Source organism: Eleutherodactylus coqui, chromosome 9, assembly GCF_035609145.1.
Source record: "Eleutherodactylus coqui strain aEleCoq1 chromosome 9, aEleCoq1.hap1, whole genome shotgun sequence".
Lineage (NCBI taxonomy): Eukaryota > Metazoa > Chordata > Amphibia > Anura > Eleutherodactylidae > Eleutherodactylus > Eleutherodactylus coqui.
Window position 1 is genome coordinate 12,588,561 of NC_089845.1, and position 18,000 is coordinate 12,606,560.

An 18,000-nucleotide genomic window follows, 5' to 3' on the forward strand; every position below is an offset into this window, starting at 1 on the left:
TGAAAAGTTGAAAGAAATTTTGGAAATGTGAATGTACTGAGCTGACCCAGAAGGTGAAGGTGTTATCAGAAGACAAGCGTGACTCTGAATGCAATAGAAAACAGTAGAAACGCAGCTTCAAGAACTACAAATAAAATTCACTTAAGGCGTGGGGCGTGGCCTGGCCGAGAGAGAAGATGGCGGCGTAATTCGCTAGCTCTGCTAACCTCTATCACCCATTGCTACTCCACAACAACTCCGGGGACCGATACCGCTCCGAAAGAGCTTCTCTGCCCTCCCTGCATCCAGCGATGTCTCGCCGCAGACTGTCCCGCTCGCAGCCGCGGCGCCTGGAGGAGTTTTTCTCGGCGCCCAAGATCCCGCGCGCCCACAGCCCGACCGGCTCTGCTACCACAGCAGAAGATGAAGAGCTTGCCAGCACTCTTCCAAGCCTGACTGCCGGCTCGTCTCCGGAGAAGGGAGAAGAAGGAACGGTGAGTGCACACCTGAGCACCCAGACATATAGCCATACAGAAAGGCAGCCTAACAGCACTCAACCACCTAAAATAAACCCCAAGATGGTGCCCATTGCAGACCCTCGTGGTGAGGGTAGTAGCTCCCAGTCAAAAAACAAAGCTGGGGAGAAGGCAGAGGGACATCCCAACGCTCTAACTCAGGGATCACTAGGAGGGAAACGCCATAATCCATGCTCACCCTCAGCAATCCCTATACCAGCATCCTCCTGCAATAGAGGCGCTCTCTCACCGTCAGATAGCCCTCTTAAACAAAAATCCAGAAAGGGAGATGTGAACCAATCACCCCCTCATACTCCATTTATGAAGGACTATATTAAAGCTTTACCGTCCTCAGGCCAACCGGCATCTGAAGCTTTCATAAAGAAAATGATGGTGGCTCTAAGCAAATCAATCTACACTAGCTTTACCACCCTCAACTCCTCTCTCACAGCCACAATAGAGTCCATTGGAGAAAGAGTGGCTCACACAGAAAATAAAATGGGCGAACTCACACAATCCCATAATTCCCTCATAGATGCCCACTATGATTTGGCGGATGAAGTCACCCAACTTAGATCAAAACTGGCAGACCTAGAAGATAGAAGCAGGCGTAATAATATAAAGTTTCGCGGCATCCCAGAATCTATAACAACGCCTGAAATACCTAAATACCTAAACCAACTAATGCGTACACTCCTGCCGGAAGCTCCTCTACAAGATCTTATCACTGGCAGGGCACACAGACTCCCGAGACCTAAATTTATTGCCGAGACGACTCCACGGGATATAATAGCCCGAATCCACTTCTATCACACTAAAGACGCGCTCATGATCGCTGCCAGAAAATTAAAACAACTTCCATCTCCCTATTCAGACATACGTCTATACGCAGACTTGTCTCAAACCACCATGTCTGAAAGAAGAAAATTCTCAGAAATTACTTCCGCCTTAAGACAAGCCAATATCTCCTACAGATGGGGATTTCCTATTAAACTTCTGATTCACAAAGACGGCTTTACCCATGCTTTGTTTAAACCAGAAGATGCTGCTCAACTTCTAAAAACATGGGGAATCGGTGTGCCTCCTGCTCCCCGTATGCAGAGATCCTCCAAAACCCCAAGAAAACATCCCAAAGAATGAACGCAGAGATGAACCTTACCCCGGAATCACTCTCAAGGCAAAGATACATGGGTAAATGAGAGGACTTCCTCACAGGCGAACTTTTCGTCCCCCCCTCCTCTACTAGACGAAACGGGTCTGACAATCTGTCACTCCTTCCGTTTCTCTACTTCAAAGTTCAACCCACAACCGCTCAACAGTTTCTACACTTTAACTGTCCATACCCCCCCCCCCCCCCCAGTTCCTCACACCAAGACCGAGTTTTAAGAAAAAGTTAAATTTACGGCAAGTAACAAATCTAAGCTCACCTCTGGTCTTGAAGCGAAACCTGCGGAAATCCAAACAGGCTACTTCTTGCTGACCCGGATACCTCCACACATTCGTATTTCGACAACACCACCAGAATGACGACTACAATACTGTCCTTGAACACCAACGGACTAAACTCACCGTATATGAGATCCTCCTTGTGGAGGGAAGCCCTGAGTTCCAGGGCGGACATAATATGTGTTCAGGAGACCCACTTCGCATCTTCAGCCACTCCAAAACTAACCCATAAAAATTTTCCAAAAATTTTTCTAGCCTCCTCAACTAAAAAACAAGCAGGCGTACTGATCGCTTTTAAGGATACAGTACAATTCGATATCAAACATCAAGAGACAGACCCAAGGGACAGATACTTGATATTAACTGGCCTTTTGAATCAAAAGCCAATTACGCTGGTAAACCTATATACCCCCAATAGGGGCCAAATATGTTTCTTGAACAAAATAGTCAAAAAAATTAGAAGATGCGAGGTGGGTAACCTTATTGTATGCGGGGACTTTAACAGCACTCCCGATAACCTACTAGATTCCACGAGGGGCCCCCTGAGATCGACTCCTTCCCTCGCGCCATGGCTACAAAGAGAGGCACTGCTAGACTCTTTTAGATGTCTTAATGCTTCTTCTAGGGAATTTTCCTTTTACTCACACAGATACAGGTCATTTTCTAGAATAGATTTAATTCTGGTTAATAAATCTACAATTCCATTGGTTAGAGCAGTCAAGATAGGTAAAATTACATGGTCCGACCATGCACCAGTTGAGATGACTATCTCACTAACTGAAGCGCCACAACAACCCAAAAAATGGAAAAACAACGTTTTTCTACTGAAAAACCCTAAATACTCTAGCACTATATCAACAGCTCTGGTAGAATATTTTAAAAACAATTGCACTACTGATGTCTCTCCCTTAACTATCTGGAATGCCCACAAGGCAGTGATCAGGGGAATCTTAATTAAAATAAGCGCCCAACATAAAAAAGGAAAAACCCAACTTATCAACAAGCTGATAAATCAAATGACCACCTTAGAATCTCAGATCAGGGTAAATCCTTCTGACTCCTTACATAAACAACTATTTAACCTGAGACAATCTTTGAGAAACACTCTGATAGATAACTATGAGAACGAGCTAAGATCTTCCAGAGCTACATACTACGCCTCTAACAACAAACCATCCCATTTGCTAGCCAAAATGACAAAGAAAAAGATACAAAAATACAAAATTCCCTACATTTTAGATCCTCAAAAACCAACAATTAAAATATATCACCCCACTCAGATCGTGGACTCTTTTAGACAGTAGTATGAAAATTTATACAATCTGAAAAACGACGTGTCAACCTCCCAGCCTTCCACTGCCTCTATTGAAATTTTTTTGAAAGATATAGAACTCCCATCTCTTTCTCAAACTCACCTGAAATCCTTAAGTGCCCCAATACTTCACTTGGAAGTCATAAAAACTATTAAAACCCTCAAGACACAAAAGGCTCCCGGACCCGATGGGTTTTCAAATGACTACTATAAGATATTCTCTACCCTACTTGCACCCCATATGGCCCAAGCATTTAATCAAGGAATTGCGGAGGGCTCCTTCCCTAGAGAAACACTGGAAGCAACAATTGTAACAATCCCCAAACCAGGGAAGGAACCCACTACCCCATCCAATTTTAGACCTAGCTCTCTCCTAAATTGCGATATTAAGATTTATGCCAAAACCTTAGCACAAAGACTCTTGGAGATCCTGCCGGAGATAATCCACTCTGACCAAGTCGGATTTACGAGGGGTAGGCAAGCTTCTGACGCAACCAGAAGAATTCTAAATCTTCTATACAAACTTGAGCAAGATAGAAACCCGGCAGTGTTGGTCACACTTGATGCTGAAAAAGCATTTGACCGCTTGCACTGGGGATATGCATTTGCCACCCTCCGTAAATTTGGCTTCTCAGGCAATATATTTAACGCAATTAAAGCGCTCTACACCAACCCATCAGCAAGGGTCTTAGTAGATGGCACGCTCTTTAACCGCTTCCCAATAACAAATGGAACCCGGCAGGGATGTCCACTTTCCCCCCTACTATTCACACTAATAATGGAACCTCTAGCAGAAAAAATAAGAACTGAAACAAACATCCATGGCATTCCAGCAGCACATAGACAACATAAGATTAGTTTGTTCGCTGATGATGTTCTACTCATTCTAGCCAAGCCTCTTCATTCACTGAGATACACCCAAGATATTCTGACCAAATTCACACAAATCTCGTACTATAAACTAAACACAAGCAAATCCCAAATTCTTGGAATACACTTGAACGAACAATTAAAAAAAGCCATACAAGCAGAATTCTCATTCCAATGGCAACCAAAAACCATCCCCTACCTAGGAATTTATCTCTCCTTTCCAATTTCAAAATTGATACAAGCTAACTTCCCCCAACTCCTAGCAAATATTCAAAAAGATTTAGATCAATACCAGTCTTACTCATTATCCTGGCTAGGAAGAGTTGCATTATACAAGATGATAACTCTACCAAAGATCCTCCATTATTTTCGTACACTCCCTATACCCATACCAAAGCAAACTCTACATAGCTTTCAGAAACAATTGTCAAAATTTATTTGGCAAAACAAAAGACCAAGATTGGCTCTATCTATACTGACTCTAAACAGACATCAAGGAGGCCTGGGACTTCCTAATATAGAATCCTACTATAAATCCACTACACTAAGTCACCTGCTCCCATGGACGAGTCAAAATCCAAAACTCAGCTGGCTAGCAATAGAAACGGAGTTAAACAAACAAAAGCCTGATCGCAGCTACAATAGGCACCTACATACCCTCTCTGTCAAGCTCTTTGAAAACCCTGCCTATATCACCCCCTATGAAAGCCTCGATAGAAGCTTGGACAGACCTAATACGTAGCGTAAATCAAGATCCACAAAACAACTCTTTAAACATTCCTTTGGAGACCTTGGAATATTTTATTCCGAATTTAAATTTGAATTCATGGATAAAAAACAACATAAAATACATCTCTGACCCATACTCAAAAAAAGAACACACCTTTAACTCATTAGCAACAAAATTCCAAATATCAAAAAGCGAGCTTTTCAGGTTCACCCAAGTGACCTCCTCCCTACGTACTCAAAATCTTTTAAACTTTAAACTCCCTGAACTGATAAACTCATTCTTAAATCCCTCCAACAAAAAATTTCCAACTAGATTATTTTATGACAATTTTTCGGGCAACTTAATTACCCCGGGAAAGTGTCACCTCATCAGTTGGGAGAAAGATTTAAAACAAAAAATTCCTATTGCTAATTGGTTACAAGCTTTCAGATGGGTGGGGCGGGCCTCACAGGGAGTCTCTGATAGAAACTCACATAAAAATTCTGACGAGGTGGTACTATACCCCAATGACCCTAGCTAGAAGAGGCCTTTCGTCAAGCGATCTCTGCTGGAGAGGTTGTGGAAAGACAGGCTCTATACTCCATATATTTTGGGCGTGCCCAATGATCAGCTCATTCTGGACAGACATATATAGCCTTATTCATAAATTATCAGGCATCAAACTACCGTTCACACCAAAGCTAGCCCTACTATTACTAGATCCAGGGGAAATACACCCACCTCTTAAAAAGCTCATAGGACACATATTACTAGGAGCCAAAAATCTAATAGCCAGAAGATGGAAATCAACCACAACCCCCGAATTTAACGGAATTGACCCAATTAATATCAGAACACAGTATGTTCGAAAAGATTCTGGCACTTCGAAACAACGATATCCAACTTTACTACAATGTGTGGAGCCCGTGGTTAAATATGTTTCCATGTTAATCATTTATTTAACAATTATATAAAGAATGTTGGACCTCGTTAGGGTCCTATAGTCTGGTTTTTCTTCTATAGTTAATGCACCCCTTCTACCCTTCCCCCTTACCTTACTCCTTCCCTAAATCCAACCCCCCCCCCACTCCTTACCAATCCCCCCCCTTCCCTCCATATCCTTCCCCATCCCACTTTCCATTATGTTCTGTTCAATGTTAACCAAAAACTATGACATGTGCGCTTAGTTAAATTGTATTTCCTATAGTATAACCTCAATTTACAAATCTGAACGTCTATGACCTACCTATTGGAAATCTATCTGGTTGATGATAATGTATGTACCTTAGCACATTCTCAATAAAAAAAGTTAATGATTAAAAAAAAAAATCACTTAAGGCGACAGAGTACAGGCAGAGCTGTCTGAGAAGGTGAACACACTGCAGGTGGAATTGAAAGCTTTAATTGAAGAGTCTCAGAAACTGTCGCAAGAAGAGAAGTGCCAGTGACTTGGCCTTAGTGCAGACCTGCAGAGAATGGAAGATGAGAGAAATGTGCTCCTCAAGCAGCTAGAGGAAGATGCAGGAATTAAGAGAAACCTGTCAAAGCAGATTTCAGCACTTCAGGCTCAGATGTAAGATATGGAAAAGAAAATGGAGAAGAATACTGCATACTTGGACTTTTGAAAAGCAGAAGAGAGAAATACAAAGATAACCTAAAGCTGCAAATCAATGCTATGAAGAAAAGGCAGGTGCTTATGATAAACTTGAGAAGTTTAAAACAAGTCTTCAGCAGGATTTGGAAGATATTGCGGTGGAGCTTGGTCACCAATGTCAGATAATGTTCAAACTGGAGAAGAAACAGAAGCTAAGTGAACTGAAGAGAAAATCATGTCTGTGAGATATACCACTGAACGTGAGTGTGTTGAAGAAAGAGCTAGTAAGAAAGAGACCGAAGTGCTAACTTTGATACGCACCCTGAGAGTGGTGTCAGAGGATAAGGCTGTGTTTCAGAGTTTCGTCAAGAAGTTGAGTATGAAGATGAAATGCTGGGAATTGAACAGTCATGTTGCTGAAAAGAAGATTCCAAGACTAGAGAGGTCTAGGACCCAGTTCAGGCAGCAAGTAAAAAAAAAAAGTTTTGTTGGTGAATCTTAAAAATCAGAAACAAAAAGTGAAGTATGCCAAATTATGCTTGGAAGGTGACCTGGGCACTATAGGTGAACGGTTTGTGAAAACTGTGAAGGAGGTCTTGAGGGAATAAATGGTCTCTGTAAGCACTAGTAAAACATTGAGAAAGTAAAGGCTGAGCAATCCTCTAAAGTACAAGAGACTAAAGATAAGGCTGAAGGTGAGGCTGCTGAAGCTGAGAAAGCCCCTAGAGAAGCAGAGATTGGGAAAAAGACCTCAGAAGTTGCTGGTGAAGAAAACTATGTGAAAGAAGTTGCAGAGAGTAGCAAAACAGAGTCAGTAGAGACAGACTTTACACAAGAACCTGAAGAGATCCAAGGTTGAGAGGAACAGACTGCAAGTCTCCTGAGCTTTTTATGCATGTGTGCCAACCATCCTGACATAAAGATGGCAATCCAATAGGCAAGTAACTCCCATTTGCCACAGTAGTCACCTGGTGACTCTCAGCTTTTCTTTTTATAGAGTTGTATGTCTTGGTATCAACTTTTCTTTGATAGGAGGGTTTAGCATAAATCTGGCACATTCCTTATTTCTGCAACTCTTTGCACAGGATTATACAACAATCAATGCCGGATTGCAAAAAACCCAGCATTTTTATATTGTGCATTATCAAAGACAGGTCTAAAGGGGTCTCTAACCAGTTACAAAAATGTGCAGAAATGATCAATCCTTGTTGCTTCCATTGAAAACACCGATCAATGTTTTCAGTCGTCTTCTTAATGGGCACAAAACATACCAAAACCACAATAGGGCTTGCTGAGAAGTTGCAAAACGGCACCATGTTTTAAGAATTATTGGCTTATGAACTCTCAGAGTTGGATTTCCAAGAATCCCTTTAACATACAAATATTTGTACACTGCTTTTTGTTTCACTCAAACAGTGGAAAAATATTCTGCTTTCTGTCTTTCAATTTTGTACATGTAATTTTATTTATTTTTTTCAGGAATGTGAGCTCTGCTGGAGAAGAGGCGCGCAGAAGAATGAGAGAGTGTGATGGACTGACAGATGCTTTACTTCATGTGATCCAGTATGCACTAGGAAGCAGTGAGATAGATAGTAAGGTAGGTTTCTTACAATGTAAAACAATTATCTATTTTCATAATGAAAAGGACTTTAGTTTCCTTTGCACCCTATACTTTATACTATATACCTTGTTTTAGGTGGGAAACAGGTTTCTGATTAATTTCATAATATATCTTTATAGGGGTTTGCACTCACGTTCCTGCTGCACTATCTTCAGAATTGTTGTTGCAGATTTCTAACATGCAGAAGATGTAATTCTGCAAAGTCTGCAGTTAAAAAAACACAAGAAATTCTGCAAAACGTTCTACAAAATGTATTCCGCAGTTAAAATGCAACAAAATTTGCATTATTTGCAAAATATCCTTAACTGTCTTGTGTCCTGTGGCTTAATTCTGTGCGTGTGAAAGCACACTCAGGGCTCCTGCACACTTGCGTTTTTCGTGCACGTTTTTTTCACGCGATATCACTGCGTATTTTTAACATGATTGTCAATGGGACTTTCTAATGTTAAATACATCGCACAAAAATTGCAAAGCACCAACTTATGATGCATTTTTAACATTAGAAAGTCCCATTGGCAATCACGTGAAAAAACATGCAAGAAAAACGCAAGTGGGTATTCACCCTTAGGAGCTTACACCACTAGGATTTATTGTTGGCTACAATGGGAGTTGCACTGGCTTTTGAAAAAGACTGATTCTCTTTATGCGCAGTAGAAGCAGCTGTTAGGAAGTCTTTAGGGCTATTCCCCCTGAAAAAAAAACTATGCAAAACAGCTTTCCCACAGGAGAACTAATTGTCTAGTGCTGCCTTGTAAGTCAGTGTCTGAAGCTTTAATGAGCCATGAAACATCGGGTTATAATCCAAAGCATTGATGTACAAATCGACACTGCATTTGGAAACTTTCACTCTTTTTACTTTTTCTTATGTTGTAGCCTTGTTCAAATAAAAAAAAAATCAAGTGTTTCTCCTGCATTCAGTACCCCATAGTGACAAAAAATGAGAACAGAATGTTAGAAATCTTTGTGAATAATTTAAAATGTAAAATTAACATTTTGCGTTGACATACGTATTTAAATTCTGTAATCAGTATATCCAAATAAAATTAATATTTGGTGTGACCACACTTTATCTTCAAAACAGCATCAGTTCTAGGTACACTTGCACACAGTTTTTGAAGGAACACAACGAGGCAGTTTTTTTGAAACATCCTACATCTTGGAGAACTAAGCACAGATCTTCTGTGGATGTCAGCTAGCTCCAATCTTTCTGTCTCTGTGTAATCACAGCAGACTCAATGTTGAGATCAGGGCTCTGTGGGAGCCATATTATCACTTACAGAACCCACTGTTCTTCTTCATGTTGAAAATACTTGTTAATTACATTAACTTTATGTTGGGGGTCACTGTCCTGCTGCAAAATAGATTTGGAGTCAATCAGACGCCTTCTATTTTTTTTTAAATCTTACTTTGCAGCATTTTTTCAACACCTGCCTTTTAAGTTTACACAGTATAGAATGTGTGCCTACAAATGAACACTTTCACTCTATACATTAGTGTTTGTTTAGAGTTACATAGAGGAAAAAAAACACAGGTCCATAAAGTTAAGCTTCTTGTGCTCAATTATAAATAGAGATGAGCGAACACCAAAATGTTCGGGTGTTCGTTATTCGAAACGAACTTCCCGCGATGTTCGAGGGTTCGTTTCGAATAACGAACCCCATTGAAGTCAATGGGCGACCAGAACATTTTTGTATTTCGCCGATGCTCGCTAAGGTTTTCATGTGTGAAAATCTGGGCAATTCAAGAAAGTGATGGGAACGACACAGCAACGGATAGGGCAGGCGAGGGGCTACATGTTGGGCTGCATCTCAAGTTCACAGGTCCCACTATTAAGCCAGAATACCGGCAAGAGTGGGGCCCCCCCCCTCCCAACAACTTTTACTTCTGAAAAGCCATCATTAGCATGGCATACCTTTGCTAAGCACCACACTACCTCCAACAAAGCACAATCACTGCCTGCATGACACTCCACTGCCACTTCTACTGGGTTACATGCTGCCCAACCGCCCCCCCTCCCCCCCACAGCGCACACCAAAGTGTCCCTGCGCAGCCTTCAGCTGCCCTCATGCCACACCACCCTCATGTCTATTTATAAGTGCGTCTGCCATGACGAGGGACCGCAGGCACACACTGCACAGCGTTGGCACGGCTAGGCAGCGACCCTCTTTAAAAGGGGCGGGGCGATAGCCCACAATGCTGTACAGAAGCAATGAGAAATAGAATCCTGTGCCACCGCCATCAGGAGCTGCACACGTGGGCATAGCAATGGGGAACCTATGTGCCACACACTATTCATTCTGTCAAGGTGTCTGCATGCCCCAGTTAGACCGGGCTTTTTAATTCATAGACACAGGCAGGTACAACTCCCTATTGTGAAGTCCCTGTCGACCGACAGCATGGGTGGCTCCCTGGAACCCACCGGCGGTACACAAAAATATCCCATTGCATTGCCCAACACAGCTGAGGTAGTAATGTCGTGCGTAATACAGGTGGGCTTCGGCCCACACTGCATGCCCCAGTCAGACTGGGGTTCTTTACAAGTGGACACATGTAGGTTACACTCCGTGTGCACCTACAGCATGGGTGGCTCCCTGGAAACCACCGGCGGTACACAAAAATATCCCATTGCATTGCCCAACACAGCTGAGGTAGTAATGTCGTGCGTAATACAGGTGGGCTTCGGCCCACACTGCATGCCCCAGTCAGACTGGGGTTCTTTACAAGTGGAAACAGATGCATTTATAATTCCCTGTGGACCCACTGCCTGGGTGGGTGCCAGGAAGCCACCGGCGGTACATAGAAATATCCCATTGCATTGCCCAACACAGCTGAGGTAGTAATGTCGTGCGTAATACAGGTGGGCTTCGGCCCACACTGCATGCCCCAGTCTGACTGGGGTTCTTTAGAAGTGGACACATGTAGGTTACACTCCGTGTGCACCTACAGCATGGGTGGCTCCCTGGAACCCACCGGCGGTACACAAAAATATCCCATTGCATTGCCCAACACAGCTGAGGTAGTAATGTCGTGCGTAATACAGGTGGGCTTCGGCCCACACTGCATGCCCCAGTCTGACTGGGGTTCTTTAGAAGTGGACACATGTAGGTTAAACTCCCTGTGGACCCACTGCCTGGGTGGGTGCCAGGAAGCCACCGGCGGTACATAGAAATATCCCATTGCATTGCCCAACACAGCTGAGGTAACGTCAGCTGGAATGCAGGTGGGCTAAAAATTAATTTGATTACACTGTAGGCGAGGGCCCACAAAAATTGCTGTATCAACAGTACTAATGTACATCCCAAAAATTGGCCATGGCCAGCCAAGAGGGCAGGTGAAACCCATTAATCGCTTTGGTTAATGTGGCTTAAGTGGTAACTAGGCCTGGAGGCAGCCCAGTGTAACGAAAAATTGGTTCAAGTTACAGTTCCAACGCTTTTAAGCGCATTGAAACTTATAAAAATTGTTCAGAAAAATTATTTGAGTGAGCCTTGTGGCCCTAAGAAAAATTGCCCGTTCAGCGTGATTACGTGAGGTTTCAGGAGGAGGAGGAGCAGGAGGAGGAGGAGGAATATTAGACACAGATTGATGAAGCAGAAATGTCCCCGTTTTGGATGGTGAGAGAGAACGTAGCTTCCATCCGCGGGTGCAGCCTACGTATTGCTTACGTATCGCTGCTGTCCGCTGGTGGAGAAGAGAAGTCTGGGGAAATCCAGCCTTTGTTCATCTTGATGAGTGTTAGCCTGTCGGCACTGTCGGTTGACAAGCGGCTACGTTTATCTGTGATGATTCCCCCAGCCGCACTAAACACCCTCTCCGACAAGACGCTAGCCGCAGGACAAGCAAGCACCTCCAGGGCATACAGCGCTAGTTCAGGCCACGTGTCCAGCTTCGACACCCAGTAGTTGTAGGGGGCAGAGGCGTCACCGAGGACGGTCGTGTGATCGGCTACGTACTCCCTCACCATCCTTTTACAGTGCTCCCGCCGACTCAGCCTTGACTGGGGAGCGGTGACACAGTCTTGGTGGGGAGCCATAAAGCTGGCCAGGCCCTTAAAGACTGTTGCACTGCCTGGGATGTACATGCCGCTCGATCTCCGCACCTCCCCTGCTACCTTGCCCTCGGTACTGCGCCTTCTGCCACTAGCGCTGTCGGCTGGGAATTTTACCATCAGCTTGTCCGCAAGGGTCCTGTGGTATAGCAACACTCTCGAACCCCTTTCCTCTTCGGGAATGAGAGTGGGCAGGTTCTCCTTATAGCGTGGGTCGAGCAGTGTGTACACCCAGTAATCCGTTGTGGCCAGAATGCGTGCAACGCGAGGGTCACGAGAAAGGCATCCTAACATGAAGTCAGCCATGTGTGCCAGGGTACCAGTACGCAACACATGGCTGTCTTCACTAGGAAGATCACTTTCAGGATCCTCCTCCTCTTCCTCCTCCTCCTCCTCCTCCTCCTCAGGCCATACACGCTGAAAGGATGACAGGCAATCAGCCGGTGTACCGTCAGCAGCGGGCCAAGCTGTCTCTTCCCCCTCCTCCTCATCCTCCTCATGCTCCTCCTCCTCCTCCTGTACGCGCTGAGAAATAGACAGGAGGGTGCCCTGACTATCCAGCGGCATACTGTCTTCCCCCGCCCCCGTTTCCGAGCGCAAAGCAGCTGCCTTTATGGTTTGCAGGGAATTTCTCAAGATGCATAGCAGAGGAATGGTGATGCTAATGATTGTAGCATCGCCGCTCACCACCTGGGTAGACTCCTCAAAATTACCAAGGACATGGCAGATGTCTGCCAACCAGGCCCACTCTTCTGAAAGGAACTGAGGAGGCTGACTCCCACTGTGCCGCCCATGTTGGAGTTGGTATTCGACTATAGCTCTACGTTGTTCATAGAGCCTGGCCAACATGTGGAGCGTAGAGTTCCACCGTGTGGGCACGTCGCACAGCAGTCGGTGCACTGGCAGCTTAAAGTGATGTTGCAGGGTGCACAGGGTGGCAGCGTCCGTGTGGAACTTGCGGAAATGTGCGCAGATCCGGCGCGCCTTTCCGAGCAGGTCTGACAAGCGTGGGTAGCTTTTCAGAAAGCGCTGAACCACCAAATTAAAGACGTGGGCCAGGCATGGCACGTGCGTGAGGCTGCCGAGCTGCAGAGCCGCCACCAGGTTACGGCCGTTGTCACACACGACCATGCCCGGTTGGAGGCTCAGCGGCGCAAGCCAGCGGTCGGTCTGCTCTGTCAGACCCTGCAGCAGTTCGTGGGCCGTGTGCCTCTTATCGCCTAAGCTGAGTAGTTTCAGCACGGCCTGCTGACGCTTGCCCACCGCTGTGCTGCCACACCGCGCGACACCGACTGCTGGCGACATGCTGCTGCTAACACATCTTGATTGCGAGACAGAGGAGGAGGAGGAGGAGGAGGGTGCTTTAGTGGAGGAAGCATACACCTCCGCAGATACCACCACCGAGCTGGGGCCCGCAATTCTGGGGGTGGGTAGGACGTGAGCGGTCCCAGGCTCTGACTCTGTCCCAGCCTCCACTAAATTCACCCAATGTGCCGTCAGGGAGATGTAGTGGCCCTGCCCGCCTGTGCTTGTCCACGTGTCCGTTGTTAAGTGGACCGTGGCAGTAACCGCGTTGGTGAGGGCGCGTACAATGTTGCGGGAGACGTGGTCGTGCAGGGCTGGGACGGCACATCGGGAAAAGTAGTGGCGACTGGGAACTGAGTAGCGCGGGGCCGCCGCCTCCATGATACTTTGGAAGGACTCCGTTTCCACAACCCTATACGGCAGCATCTCAAGGCTGATGAATTTTGCTATGCGGACGGTTAACGTTTGAGCGTGCGGGTGCGTGGCGGCGTACTTGCGCTTGTGCTCCAACAGTTGCGCAAGCGACGGCTGGACGGTGCGCTGAACTACACTGCTGGATGGGGCCGAGGACAGCGGAGATGAGGGTGTGGGTGCAGGCCATGAGGCGGTAGTGCCTGTGTCCTGAGAGGGGGGTTGCATCTCAGTGGCAGGTTGGGGCACAGGGGGAGAGGCAGGGGTGCAAACCGGAGGCGGTGAACGGCCTTCGTCCCACCTTGTGGGGTGCTTGGCCATCATATGTCTGCGCATGGTGGTGGTGGTGAGGCTGTTGGTGTTGGCTCCCCGGCTGAGCTTTGCGCGACAAAGGTTGCACACCACTGTTCGTCGGTCGTCTGGCGTCTCTGTGAAAAACTGCCAGACCTTAGAGCACCTCGGCCTCTGCAGGGTGGCATGGCGCGAGGGGGCGCTTTGGGAAACAGTTGGTGGATTATTCGGTCTGGCCCTGCCTCTACCCCTGGCCACCGCACTGCCTCTTGCAACCTGCCCTGCTGCTGCCCTTGCCTCCCCCTCTGAAGACCTGTCCTCCTGAGTAAGCGTTGCACACCAGGTGGGGTCAGTCACCTCATCGTCCTGCTGCTCTTCCGCCGAATCCTCTGTGCGCTGCTCCCTCGGACTTACTGCCCTTACTACTACCTCACTGCAAGACAACTGTGTCTGATCGTCATCGTCCTCCTCACCCACAGAAAGTTGTTGAGACAGTTGGCGGAAGTCCCCAGCCTCTTCCCTCGGACCCCGGGAACTTTCGAATGGTTGGGCATCAGTGACGATAAACTCCTCTGGTGGGAGAGGAACCGCTGCTGCCCAATCTAAGCAGGGGCCCGAGAACAGTTCCTGGGAGTGTTCCCGCTCCTGAGCAGGTGTCATTGTAGTGGAGTGAGGAGGCTGGGAGGAAGGAGGAGCAGCAGCAGACAGAGGATTCGGATTTGCAGCAGTGGACGGCGCAGAACTGCGTGTTGACGATAGGTTGCTCGAAGCACTTTCTGCCATCCAGGACAGGACCTGCTCACACTGCTCATTTTCTAATAACCGTCTCCCGCGTGGACCCATTAATTGGGCGATGAATGTGGGGACGCCAGAAACGTGCCTCTCTCCTAATCGCGCAGCAGTCGGCTGCGACACACCTGGATCAGGAGCTTGGCCTGTGCCCACACCCTGACTTGGCCCTCCGCATCCTCGGCCGCGTCCACGTCCTCTAGGCCTACCCCTACCCCTCAGCATGCTGTATTACCAGTGATTTGATTTCACAGGCAGGAAATAAATTGGCGCAAGACTGCAGCCAAATATAATTTTTTCAGTTTTTTGAAAACGAAAGGCCCCACTGCCTCTAGTGAATGAATAATCTAAGTTTAATAACTGTGCTGTGTCCCTGCTAATGTGTCACAGAACGTGAGGGTAGCAGAGTTATTAACTCTGGCAGAGCAGGTATTTTTTTTCCCAATTAAGGAAAGCAAATGGCGAAGCCAGGAGTAAAACGTAGCTGGGTGCGTCTGATTTTTAAACGTTGCACACGCAGCCGACACGTGTCCACCGCCCTTAGGACGGACAGAGGCAGGACAAATACAATTATTTTCAGTTTTTTTCCACCAAAAGTCAGCACTGCGTATATTCAATGAACATGAGAAGTTTAATAACTGTGCTGTGTCCCTGCTAATGTGGCACAGAACGTGAGGGTAGCAGAGTTATTAACTCTGGCAGAGCAGGTATTTTTTTTCCCAATTAAGGAAAGCAAATGGCGAAGCCAGGAGTAAAACGTAGCTGGGTGCGTCTGATTTTTAAACGTTGCACATGCAGCCGACACGTGTCCACCGCCCTTAGGACGGACAGAGGCAGGACAAATACAATTATTTTCAGTTTTTTTCCACCAAAAGGCAGCACTGCATATATTCAATGAATAATAACTGTGTTGTGGCCCTGCCTACACAATTCTTTCCCTGCAGTATCAATGGAGGGTGCAATGCTCTGCAGAGGCGATTTTGAGAAGAAAAAAAAAATGCAGCACAGCTAACAGCAGCCAGCACAGTACTGCACACGGTTAAATATGGCCCTAGAAAGGACCGTTGAGGTTCTTGAAGGCTACACTCACTCCTAACACTCTCCCTGCCTATGCAGCACTTCTGTCCCTAATGCCGGGTGCAACGCTCTGCAGAGGCGATTTTGAGAAAAAAAATAATTGCCACTGCTAACAGCAGCCAACACACAGCTATCAGTGGCCCTAATAAGGACCTTTGGGGGTCTTGAAGCCTACACTAACTACCAATTCTTTCCCTACAGCAGCTCCGGTACAAACAGCACTGTCCCTCATCTAACTCACACGGCATCTGAGGCGAGCCGCGGGAGGGGCCGACTTTTATATTCGGCGGACACCTGATCACCCCAGCCACTCACAGCAGGGGGGTGGTATAGGGCTGGAACAACACAGGGGGAAGTTGTAATGCCTTCCCTGTCTTTCAATTGGCCAGAAAAGCGCGCTAACGTCTCAGGGAAGGAAGTGAAAGTAACCCGAACACCGCATGGTGTTCGTTACGAATAACGAACATCCCGAACATCCTAATATTCGCACGAATATCAAGCTCGGACGAACACGTTCGCTCATCTCTAATTATAAACCTTTATTTGCTAGATTAATTATGACCTTTAATACCTATGAGATAAGCTAATATACATTTTTAAATTCTGTTAAATTCTGTTATTGCCTTTACCATTGCTACCTCGTGGAGTTATTTAAGTGTAAAAAAAACGAATTTCTACATATTAGCCTAAATTGCCTTTTCTCAACATGAACAGTCCTTTGTACAGTCCCTGGGAATATTACAATTTTAGATAAATAAAAAACAGGAGCAGCTTACCACCAAATATTAGCAATTGCTGAATGCCCATCATATAGTATAATAAAGATAATAGCAAAATAATGGTTCTACAGTCAAACCCCAAAACACAGCTGTATATGTTAAAAAATAAATTATAAAAATATATATAAATATATATAGATAGATAGATAGATAGATAGATATATTCCTGATAAAAGCATACAAAAAAAAATGCCACCAAAAGGATTGTAATCACGTTTTATTCTCTCCGCTTACATACATCTGCCTGACATTTTAAATATTAAATTCCTTATCTTGCATATTCATATTGTGTTTGTTTCATCAACCAATGGTGCTAAATGAATTATAGTAAATTTGAATTATTGTAATTGAAGCATGTGCCCCTATAAATACTGCTGCCTGTCAATTGATAAACAGATAACGTTGATCATGCTAAGGGGTGTTGTGTTGAGTTTTTTCCTGAGCTCGGCTTTACCCTCTAACTGAACTTGGACCCCAGAAGCATATTGTATAGCAAACTGTTATGTTTGCACTAACACTATTTTATGTCAGAACCTTTTTACAAAGTAGATTCTATCCAGAATGGAAAAGGAGCAGTACTTAGACTCATGAGGTATTGGTGTTATAAATAAAACATTGAATCGCCTAAAAGTATTTAGAATATGTATTTTCCAAATGAACCAAGAACAGATTTTATTTTTTTTGCAGTAAGATTGGATTTACCAGCACTCAACACAGGATGACAGCTAGAGATTTCAATCCTGCATTTGACCCTCAACTCGATAAATTTACTTCTGGTATTAATTGCAGGATTACAATTCTGAATAAATTCATATGTAAAAATACTTTATTTAACATATAGATTGCACTTTATCCAGATAAACACAATTTTCTCTTGATTCTTGTTTACACTAGACAATATTTTGCATTATATCTAGAGATGAGCGAACGTACTTGTCCGAGCTTGATGCTCGTTCGAGTATTAGCGTGTTCGAGATGCTCGTTACTAGAGGCGAGCACCACGCAATGTTCGAGTTACTTTCACTTTCATCTCTGAGACGTTAGCGCGCTTTTCTGGCCAATAGAAAGACAGGGAAGGCATTACAACTTCCTCCTGTGATGTTCCAGCCCTATACCACCCCCCTGCAGTGAGTGGCTGGCGAGATCAGGTGTCACCGGAGTATATAAATCGGCCCCTCCCGCGGCTCGCCACAGATGCATTCTGACATAGCTCAGGGAAAGTGCTGCTGATGCTGGAGCTGCTATAGGGAGAGT

General features: G+C 45.4%; 1 protein-coding gene across 2 annotated transcripts in view; it reads left to right on the forward strand.

Moving 5' to 3' along the window:
* Nucleotides 1-18,000, forward strand: part of CTNND2 (catenin delta 2) — a 731,828-nt gene that overhangs the window by 444,442 nt on the left and 269,386 nt on the right. For both annotated transcript variants that reach the window (XM_066579126.1, XM_066579127.1), the window contains one exon: nucleotides 7,905-8,022. In XM_066579126.1, coding sequence (XP_066435223.1) covers nucleotides 7,905-8,022 — 118 coding nt within the window. The remainder of the gene's footprint in view (nucleotides 1-7,904; nucleotides 8,023-18,000) is intronic.